General features: G+C 37.9%; 1 protein-coding gene across 1 annotated transcript; it reads right to left on the reverse strand.

Moving 5' to 3' along the window:
• Window positions 1–8,389: 8,389 nt before the first annotated feature.
• Window positions 8,390–10,742, reverse strand: LOC126583889 (probable WRKY transcription factor 40). Its single transcript, XM_050248431.1, has 5 exons — window positions 10,323–10,742; window positions 10,131–10,199; window positions 9,400–9,741; window positions 9,177–9,293; window positions 8,390–9,055 (listed from the first exon to the last, which is right to left on the reverse strand). The coding sequence occupies exons 1-5, from the start codon at window positions 10,401–10,403 to the stop codon at window positions 8,702–8,704; spliced, it is 963 nt and encodes a 320-aa protein (XP_050104388.1). The 5' UTR covers window positions 10,404–10,742; the 3' UTR covers window positions 8,390–8,701.
• Window positions 10,743–11,159: the final 417 nt, after the last annotated feature.

Consider the following 11,159-nt stretch of genomic DNA (forward strand, 5'->3'; position numbering starts at 1 on the left):
ACGGCCTTTTTGGTTGTTGTTCAGCCCGTGTCCAAAAATGGCCTCTTTTTTTTCTCCTCTGCAGCCCGCCAAGGCTGCCTTTCTCCTTCTTGGACTTTTTAGCCCATTCCTCTACATTAGGACTAGCAGTCCGCAGGAAAAAGGAAAAAATATTCCAGTAGTCCACTGGGTTTTTTTTACAACCCAAGCCCTTATTGGGCTTCTCTTTTGTTAAGGCCCACAACCCAATTTGCTGGGTTGTTACTCATTTACCCCATGCCTAATTCGAGCCTAATTTTTTCTATGGCCTGCAGCCAACATCCAATAATAAATAGGCCTAGTCAAATTTTATTTTCTTTGTTTCTACAATCGGGTCACGATCTATTGAATTAATTAAAACTGACTACCATTCCATTAATCTGACAATTAATTCAAAATTATTGGCCTGAAGTCCACTTTTGGACATTAACGATTCAATAATTTATTTCTCTTCTTTGAACTGTTGACTCACTTTTGTAGCCCCGAAGCCCTCACACTTGAGTTCCTGAAGCAACTCAAATCCACTACACTTAAATCAGCATATTGCATTTTGTGTTCTTGCAGGAACCTCTCTTTTATGAACGAAATGTTCATAAACTAAATTGAACATGTAGTTTTCAAATTGAGTGCCTTTGAAACCCGAAGTTTTCATAAAACAATACACCCATGAAAATCCGACGTTTTTCATGACAACCATGTCTTAGAACTTGAATGTTCTAACTTTGTTGCTTATGGATGATTCATTCCCATAGCACTAATCACAATCTTCTTCCCTCCAATTCAATGGATTATCAAACCATCACAAGTTCAATTTTCCTAGTTTGGATGTTTCTTATAGAAACCATATTATGTGGGGTACAAGACGTGAATCTCCACTTCACTATCAAGTAGCTATGAAACCATTGAAGTCAATGGCATGGATGAGCTGAATAAGCCTCCGCCATAGTCTTCCTTCGAAGATTTATGCCTGAAGCATTACAAATGGAAATACATCCCGAATGAGGATTCCATGGCTCTTTGGCTTGCTCTTACGAGCTGTCTAATCATGAAATATATTGCCCAAAGCACACCATGATTACGTCCATGAATGAGTCCAATTTTGAAGTTTATAAATTTGATCGAATTTCGACTGGAGAATATTTTTTCTCGTCCTTCCTTATTTCTAACTCGCTCTTGAAGCAACAAGTGTAGAAAGCGGAAGTTTACCAAATTCTCGGATCTGATTACTACCACAAACATATGGTCAAATCAGGGCCTGCCAAGGTGTGGCATGATGCCTGAAGCGTGATCCTTGGCACTTAAGACCTAAAACTTCAAGAATAAGGGATAATATTCCTGAACCTCAACCCTGCAGAATCTACTTCCGTATCGATGGAATAGACCATTAGTTATGCACATGTTTGTGCCCTTACCAATGTTGTTGAGGAGTATGATTCTAGCAGTCAATATGTGAGACTAATTTTGTTCCACCAAACATCATTGGAATAGCAAAATTTTGACATGAATGGCCTTGTTGGCTGAATCCCCTAAGGAAACCATTTACCTTGTGAACATTTTTCCATGTTCTTCGACTCAAGTTTGGTGTATGTTTTAATTATGGATAATCTTATTGATATTGTCCTCGAATATGAGTTAATTGAATCATGTTTCTTAATACATGTGACCGATTCAATTAAACACGTGATTAGGAAGGAATGTGGGAAAGTTAGTTCTCTAGATGAATACGTACTATGCACACTAACTTTACACCTAAATCACATATCTAACAATGACTTTAGGTCTATCCAACCTGATTAAGAGCATTTGGCATGCTCCTTGTTGTATGAATGGTACTGAATTACCATTTAAGGGACCTTAAATTCTCCCTGTCGTTGAGTTTTTAAGGATATTCGAGATGACAATGATCATAAATGAAACCACTAAAGAAAATATAGTGAAATATCTTTGCATCACCTCCAAAAATGAGCCCAAAGCTTTGATTTGGGGCTAATAGGTTGTCGCCCAATTGGAAACACGCCATATATGGCCTACCTAGAGCCGGGTGATTGAGCAGTTTACTTGTTTTGACACGACCTTTTGAGACATTTAGGTCGAACAATGATGCTATGACGCATCTTCTTACTTGAAGTAAGGATCTTATGCCTACAAGCACACTTCGCCAAGCCTGCTCATTAAGGAAATTGATTTTCCATATCATTTCTCGCAAAGATACAAAATCACCTTTTTCACAGTGGATTCAAGGGAATATATGTGGACTAATCCAACCAAAATGCGGACCATATAAATACTTATGGTTTTGATTGATGAATCGACAAACTGGTCACATGTTTATCCACACACATTGCTACTAAACCTCCTGGCTGATTAAGGGTTCACCACCTCACTTATCCTTTAAAGTCCAGGAGATTGGATAATGCTTGAGAGTTTATAACAATGGTTTTCGATAAAGTATTGCATGTATTTTAGGTTTATAATCGAACATTGAATTCCCATGTTCACCCCAAATAGCCTCGCCTGATGATCATAAAGCGCAATTTAAATGATCGCCCGGATTTTGGTAAACGTACAAGTTTTCGGTTTCTACCTAGGGCTATGCAATCTTGTACGCAGTTATGTTGGTCTGCCTTAAGGCCCATCGCTACCCAACCATTTTGACATTATAGTTCATTACAAGGAACGAACCCAACGATTTTTGTATTTATGCATTTGGGTGTGCATTCTATGTGCCAAGTTGCGCCGCCGCAACGTACCAACATGGGTCCTAAAAAAAAGATGTGAATCTTTGTCGATTATGATTCTCCTTTACACTAGCTCTCTTAGAGCCCTTGCATGCAATCTCTTTACCGCTCATTTGCGGGTTGTCACTTCAAATAGACAGTCTTCCCACCATTAGGAGGAGATAAGAACGTCAACGTTCCTGTAGAAAGGCATGAATTTGCGTGGACGTTGCCCACTATGTCTCATCTCAATCCCCGTACTACACAAGTATGATAAGCAAGTGTGATAAATTCTAGCTTTCAGAATGTTTCTCCAGACGCATTCCTCTGATCTAGCTAAAGTGATAAGATCATGTACTAGTTGCAAACAAGCCTATAAGGATAGACGTACTTAACGGATGTCGATTCAACATCCCTAAAAGGTGTGCGGCCCCTATTAGATGGTCTGATACATCGGCAGATAGCCAATCAATCTGTCTTGGCCTGGATCATGACAGATCATTCGGTTCATAGGATTCACTTCCCTATAAGAGGAAGACACGGCACAACAATGAATCTATGCTTGATCGCAGTCTCAAATCATTTCCATCTTATGAGATTAATCTGGATTACTCCCGAGACTTGAAGTTCTTAGTCCAGTATACTAGTTTGGATGACCTAAATGGAACTGAAATGATATTACCATCGATGATATTTTCACTTATATGGTAGCTACCGTCATAAATGAAAAGCGACAATATCGAACCGTGTTCTGTTGATTAAGTGACAACGTAGAATTGATTGGACAACAGAAATTACAATCCAGGTTAAATTCCTTACCAAAGTTTGTTTTGGACCTATTGTTCCTACACTACCCAAGGTAACCCTATTGTGTCACAAGTGGGAAATGAAGCGTTATGAGATGAATAAAATAGTGCAATATGATGCATACCTTACGGCGCAAGGTTTCTCTCAAATGTCCTGTGATTGATAATAGCATGATGAAATGTGGTTAGTGTTTTCTCCATGGGGATATAGATATGGAGATTTACATGTAAGTTTCTGAAGAATTACATGGACTGGTTCAAATAGTTCCAAAACCACTAAACACCTTCTTAACTTGTTTGAGGTGTTCACTTACAATCCAACGGATGTGGTATACCCGTTTAAGTGATTATTTGATCAATCAGGGATGAATTATGCCCTTGTGTGTTAAACTATGAAGTTGTATTCCAAATTGCTAGAGTTACAGTTTATGTCGTTGACGTGAATCTCACTCAGACTCCAGAAGAGCTTGAGAAAACTGCCTCACACCTGAAGATGGAATTAGAGATGAAGGATCTTAGAAAAACTCATTTATGCCTTGACCCAAAGTTCAAGCGTTGTTCTGACGGTACCTTGGTTTACCAGTCTAACTACACCCTATAGGTGTCACCTTTTAGTATACCTTTGATCGTCCATACGTTATAAGCAAATGAGACATTGGAAGAGATTATGGAATTTGAAATTCTATGTCTAAGTTCAACTTTGCACTTCTTTGTACTTAGCTCATTGTATTTAGACATAACATCTCCTTCGCTGTTGATCTATTGGTAAAGATGCAGCACCGCGCCTACACACAACCACTGAATTGGTATTAAAGACTACCCTAAAGGTATTACGAATTTGGGCAAATCCCAGCGCATCTCGAGCGGATCCGACCCCCTGATCCTCAGAATGATGCTTGCCTTGTTTGTTATGCTGACGTTGTACCTATCAAACCCACACAAAGCAAAATCCCCAAATGGTTATTTCTTTACCGTTAGGGATATCACAGTATCTTGGAGGTCCTTTATATGACCTTAGTTGCAAAATCTTCGAATCATTCCAAGACTTACCTTACTTCACTACGCCACAAGTGAGACATGGTTGCGAGTTCTTGTTGAGCATATTCGAAGTACTTGTTGTTTTTCATCCATCGTTGAGTCCCAACGACAATCAATGAAGATTATGCTGCATGTATCAACCTAACTAAGCCATGAAGATTATCCATGAAGTCAACGCCAAGACATATTATGTCTACATCTACATCAGTAGAGTATCAGGAGATTGAAGACATCCAAGCTGATCCCAGACAACCTTGTCGACCTCTACATGACGTCATTGCCGAAGTCAACCTTCCAGAAGCTTGTCCGAGGAATTGGTATGCCTAAAGTCTGGTTTGGTATTGCTGTGCTTTGAAAAAAAAAATTGTTTCAGTTGTGCTGTGAGAATAAGCTTATTTTTGTTACTTCACGTTTTCAGTCTTTTTTCATCCAAAACTGTTAAAATAAGCTGTTTTTAAGTGTTTACCAAACAGCTTTTTGAGCTCAGCTGTTTTTTACACCCACTTTTTATAAAATCACCTCAGTATCAAACCAATACTATCATATGCAATGCTTGTAGTTCTCATTTGGAAGTTATGTCATACTCAGGGGGAGTATTCAGAAGTATACTCACTTGACCTTAATGTATTCTTTTTCCCTACAATTATGAGTATTTTTTCCACTGGGTTTTTGCTACCTAACTAGGTTTTAATGAGGCACCCATCCTGGGCTAATCATACCCTTGTGAGCTCTTCTACTTGCATCCAAAAGACATATAGTTTTGACTTAATGCAACTTCTCACTTTTCTCCTTAGTTTATGAGTTTTTGTCCCACCTTGGGTTTTACCATAGCGAGGTTTTGTGAGTTTTACCTTTTTATGCATTCTTTCGTTGATTTGAGACTCGCATTCGGTCATTGTGTCGACGACTTTATCAACTGTACTTGTTTCATCACTGAAGACCTGATTCACCATTTACTTGAGTATTTACACACTCAAGGGAGAGTGTTGCAGTCCTATTAGATTAGGAATGTAATTGTGTAAATCCTAGTATATCTTGGAATATCTTATATTCCTATTAGGAGTTGATTACCTATTAAAAATTGTAATCCTAAAAGGGTAAGGAATTAACCTTCCCCACTACTATAAATAAAGGCACAATGGGGTGTAATAGAATACACCCACAATTACATATCTCTCACTTCTCTCTACTATTGCCGTACCTTTCTCACTCTCTCTCTATGGCCTCCATAATTGTTCAGTAAATTATGCCTACAACATATATATATATATATATATATATATATAACAATAAGGGGGGAGAGGGTGGGCTTAACCTCACAATGGGCTAGCAATAATGTGGTTCAAATTTGCCTTTGACAAGAGTTGAACCTAAAATCTTTCACTTACAAGTGAAGAGGAATATCACTAAACCGTAGTACTAAGTGACTATTTATACAGATTATTACTAATGAAGTTTATTTTGTCACCATCTTTGTAAAATTTTCCCAGTTTAGCCCAACTTGCTCATTGTTTTCTCTATTTCTTTTTAATCAAACTCCAATGTGGTAATGGTAGGTTACGTCAGACATCTCTCACTTTTTGAAAGCCTCCATTGTTTATCATTGACCAAGAAATAAACACTGACTGACAGTCCACTGTTGAACTCAACAGCTTCTCTCTCTCTCAAAATTGGGATTCAACATGTAAAGAAATTTTTTGAGGGAAAAACTTGTATAGAGAAGACAAGTGATGGTGAAGCTCACCGCTTTCTTTATTATCGTTGAATGAGTTTGAATTTTGAAATCTGTGTAGTGAATAAATACAAATTTAAAAATTTAAGCTTATCCAATGATAATAAATAGAATGGTGATCATTATGAGCAAAAATGCACTCACAATTTTTCTGGCTTTTAGGAGAAATTTTTCGGCATTCCTGGCACACGAAATGAGTTGGCTTTCCCAACAAATAACAATTTGCCACCTAGCTCTTTCATTTTTCTGGAATAAAAAAATGCCAAATGTTAATCCTATATCAATACAATTCCTAATCTAACCCTAATATCAAGAACTCTCAGTAACTTAGACCAACAAACACATAGGCCTTGTTTGGTAGGTCGTATATAGCATCGGATAGTATTAATAGTACGGTACCAGGCGTTTGGTATTATTAGTTCGACTCGCCCCCGCTGTCTTCCTTGCCTCCGTCTTGGTGCATCTGCCCCCGCTATCTTCGTTGCTTTCGTCTTGACGATATGCGCCAGTGCTTTGTGGAGATTGCAACCCATGTTGAAGAACTTCAAGAAATGCCTAATTATGGGTTTCCTGGATCTGATGGAGTTCAGAGTTGCCTAAGATTCCATGGGAAATTGCAAATCCGTTTGATCCTTCTTGCTTCCATGCTGCTCTAAGAAGGTGTTCATTCTTGTGATTAAAGATTTGATGTAGCTAGCGCTGGATAGATGTCTATGGAGATATGGCACTGTACCTGTTTGACAATTTGTATGATTTGAATTATGATCTGCAAGTTCTAATTTATGTGGATCTCTTTTCGTTTCGGAGTTTATGTTTTCTGATTCAGTGGATCTTTTTTTGTCTGAATGTCATAGAAACTTAGTAGAGATAGAATTGGGTCTCAGAGATTTGGATTTGGAAAGCGAGGGGGGCAATGCGGTGGAGAATATCTGGGGAAGAGAGGAGTTAGTTAGTTTTTTTTTTTTTTTTTAAGTAATTTGGTTTAAATAAAGGATAATTTGGAAATGCAATTTCAAAGTTCAAAATGACAGACAAGATCTTGTTTTTTTTTCCTATTTTTTCTTTTCATTAATCATTTATTTTTTCTTAAAAATAATAATAATTCAAAGTCCTCTTATCCGGTATAATACCAAACAGAGTATAAATAATACAGTTATTAGTCCGATACTGTACCAAACATCTGACTAATTTAGTCAGCACTATCCGGTGACTGTTTATCTTATCCGACAGAAATAGTCAGTACAATCCGAGCTACCAAACGAGACCATAAAACCCTCCACGCCGCCGCCATACCAGCAACAACCCACCTCCACCAACGGTCAGCGAATTCATCCGCGACATCCCATCTCTTCTCACTTATTTCCTCGTTTTCTCTCTCATCTTCCCTCCGTTTTCTCCTTCTCTTCGGCATGGGACCCAAGATGGTCAACGACAACTGCAATCCTTAAATCTGCTATCTCTGATTTCCGATCTAAGAATCGGAGGAGGATTGTCTGCCCTCCTAGTTTCAGTGCCCTTCCATGCCCTCCTGATTGTGTGGTCACGGTTAAGCCACGTTAATATTTTATATTACTATTTATTTTTGTCTTATTATATCTATAAAAAAACAATATAAAATAATGATGTGGCTTAACCGTGACCACACAAAACAGGAGGGCATGGAAGAGCATTGAAACTAGGAGGGCAGACAATCCTCCTCCCTAAGAATCAGTGAGGTCGCTGACCTCTCGTATGTCCTTATCCGGCAAAAGAAAAAAAGGAAGAGAAAAGGAGAAAGAAAGGGAAAGGGAGAGAGAAATTGGTGAGGCCTGGAGGAGCAAAAGAGGGATGGGTGGGATGAGGGTGTTAGGCGCAGAGGATCGGAATCTGGGTAAACTTTGTTTTGTTTTTACTTAAGTTCATCTTTTTTTAATTAAAGTTACACGGGTGAAATTGAAAGTTGAAAAAAAAATGAATTAATTCAGCTATCCCTAAAAGGAAGAAGGCTAGGTGTTTGATGTTCATTGGTCTGGAACACAAACTGTCACTAGTGAGTTGGTATTCGCAGTACCTAGAAAAATTTCTCGGCTTTTAGACCATGTACGAAGCAGGCATTAAATTAGTGTTCTCGGAGATACGAAAGCCGGTTAGGCTGAAACCATAGGATTCGAAAGCTCTGGCTCTTAGTTCTGCTCATTGTTACAATTGTGCAGATTAATGCATTTTAGCTGAACTTTTAGCCGAGCAAATTCCGAAGAAATTTTAAATCCCCTGCGGATTGGAATTAAAAACAGTGTCCATGTACTGGCCTCTTTTTCCGTTGTTGTATTTACAAATACACCTAATCTTCAGAAACAGTCTAACTAGTAAAAGACCCAAGGCTTTTAATTGACCTTCACTATTCTTTTCTTTCAGTAAGTATTGTGTTGAAGTATTCTTCCTGATATGGCTGCTGCAAGTGCTTTCGTGAAATCGGGATCCTTTGTCAAGGAAGAAGCCATCTGCTCCACCAAAAATTTGCGAACTTCGGGTGTTTCAGTTCTTATTTTTGTGCTCTTGGCATCAGCAGTACTGGACTTGGACTTGGTCAAGTCAAGAGTAATTGTAGGTCCAGTTGAACCAAGGGAGGTTGAGCAAGGGACGGATCCTATTGCCACGCAGTGGTTTGAGTCCGATGTTGCTTCAATTTGGGAAGGGTTGGGGTGGTTGTGTTCACCTTCATAAGTTGCCACCAAAATAGATTGGTCCTCAACACTTCTTTGAACCTGAAAACAAACCACTTAGCCAAAATTACATTTAACGTATAAGAACAATGAAAAGCAAACGAAATCGTCTATTTACACTAAGTTTTAAGCAACAAGAAGGAAGGTTAATGAATTCACTCACCTTCTTTTTGACAGGGCAGCTTGGAGCAAAAGAACATTTGAAGTAAGCTCTAGGACAAGGATTATCCCTAGTAACTTTTTGGCCATATTTCCTCCATTGATATCCATCTTTCACAACCTATTAAAATACACATAAAATTGCTCAATACAACAACTCAAATAAATAAAATTGAGTTCATTGTAAGTATGTGACATTGATTACGGATTGAGGACTAACTAATTACCAAGCTTGTATCAGATGCTTCGGTCTGGACACAAGCCCTTGAAATCTTAGCCTTGACGATCTCTTCTCTTGGTTTCTTGTAGGACTCTCCATCACTGGAACTGCTCTCCGAGTTTCCATTCACTGCTCCATTCATGATATTATTACTGTTTGTGTTGTTGTTGCTGCTTTCGGACTTTCTTTTCTTTGAAATTGGGCTAAGCTCCTTCTCAGGGTTCTTGCTCATGTACTCCAACAGTTGGCTTCTCAAAGCATTGTAGTTCTCTCCCATCACCGTCAACATTTCGGTTAGCTTCTTGTTCTCTGCACTCACTCGATGCAATTCTTCCAATAGAGCACCACTCTGAATCAAAGCAGATCATAAACCTTTTAGCCATGGAACCCAAGCAGTTATATTTCTTGATATCAAACTACATATGCTCTGATACCATATGTTAAGCTTTCAAATAGACGCTTCAGCGGTCTACTACTAGTTAAACATTTATATTTCATGGTAGCGAAAATCCTAAACGCGTGCTTCAACGGCCTACTACTATATATATAGTTCATGTTTCAAGTGTTTAAGAGGTTGTATATTGAAGTTTTATAAGCAGTAGATTAGTTCTTCCTAAAGAAAAAGATTGTGAAAAATAAATAGTAAAATATCCTTATAAACCATGAAGGCAGGCCTTAATTGGCAACCACAAAACAAGAAGATAGAGAAGACAAGGTGGAGAAAACTAAGAAGCCAACCTCTTCTTTAGGTGAAAGCTGCCTCCCGAAGTCGATCAATATTTTGCTATGCACCTCTTTTTTGATCATCTGAAATTAATCAAAGCAAATATTTAAACTTCTATAAGTTCATGAGCAACTTTTATAAACAATTAAGCAAAGTGATGTAACTATTTATTCGTGAGATTTTAATACATATAATTTTCGACTTACCGGAGTATCATCGAAAAGTCTGAGAGGCATGGAATTAAGATCCAAAGAAGCATCATCATCATTTGCAGCTGAGTAGTCCATTTCCTTTGAAATTAACAACACTATCTCTTCCTTCCTTGTATTAATCCTCAAGAAAATCTCTCAAGCCCTCAAGTTTGACCTAAATCTTGACCAAGTAGTTGTGTGAAACTGTCTTGAGTTTTACCAAATGAAAGGCAGTTTAATATATAGAACCAGAAAAAGCTCTCATACCGTCTTGAGTTTTACCAAAATGAAAGACAGTTTAATATATACAACCAGAAGAAGCTCTCATAAGAGATGAGTAGAGAGAGGAAACTGGGGAGAAAGAGAGAGAGAAGGAAAGATAAGAGATGAGTAGTGTCAGTGAAGAGCTGTATATAGACTGGCTTTTGGTGTGCGTTTATAAGAGGAATAATTATATATAAGAACTGCAAGTTCTACGACGTGTCGGTCGTCATGGAGTTTGAATTTCCTTCTACTTGATTTTTCTAGTCAAGCACGCCACACCAAGAATTAAATAAGTCATTTGAATTGTATTGTGTGTGTATGCTAATGAATTTATTTTACTTTTAATATTTTAATAATTTATTATTTTATTTTAAAGAATAGTGGAAGGAAGCAAGAGAAGTTCCATATTGACCCGATGATGTCTCTGTCATGCTATTATAATAAGTTCTACTTTTTATGTTTTTCTAATTGGGGGTAATGAATATCGTATCAATGAGTAATATTATGGGTTTGCTTTTCTGTCACGTTTTGAACTTCGAAGCATTTTTTCCACGTTTAATGAACCTATGTACTGTTTTTTGTTTTTAC

The sequence above is a fragment of the Malus sylvestris genome, chromosome 9 (assembly GCF_916048215.2).
Source record: "Malus sylvestris chromosome 9, drMalSylv7.2, whole genome shotgun sequence".
Classification (NCBI taxonomy): Eukaryota; Viridiplantae; Streptophyta; class Magnoliopsida; order Rosales; family Rosaceae; genus Malus; species Malus sylvestris.

What these genes read in the sequence shown, in the direction of transcription:
- LOC126583889 (XM_050248431.1), bottom strand. Translation starts at nt 10,403, where the DNA reads ATGGACTACTCAGCTGCAAATGATGATGATGCTTCTTTGGATCTTAAT. An exon ending in GACTTTTCGATGATACTCCG is followed by an intron (nt 10,200 to 10,322) that starts GTAAGTCGAAAA and finishes GATTAATTTCAG; the next exon opens with ATGATCAAAAAAGAGGTGCA. An exon ending in GCTGCCCTGTCAAAAAGAAG is followed by an intron (nt 9,056 to 9,176) that starts GTGAGTGAATTC and finishes GTTTGTTTTCAG; the next exon opens with GTTCAAAGAAGTGTTGAGGA.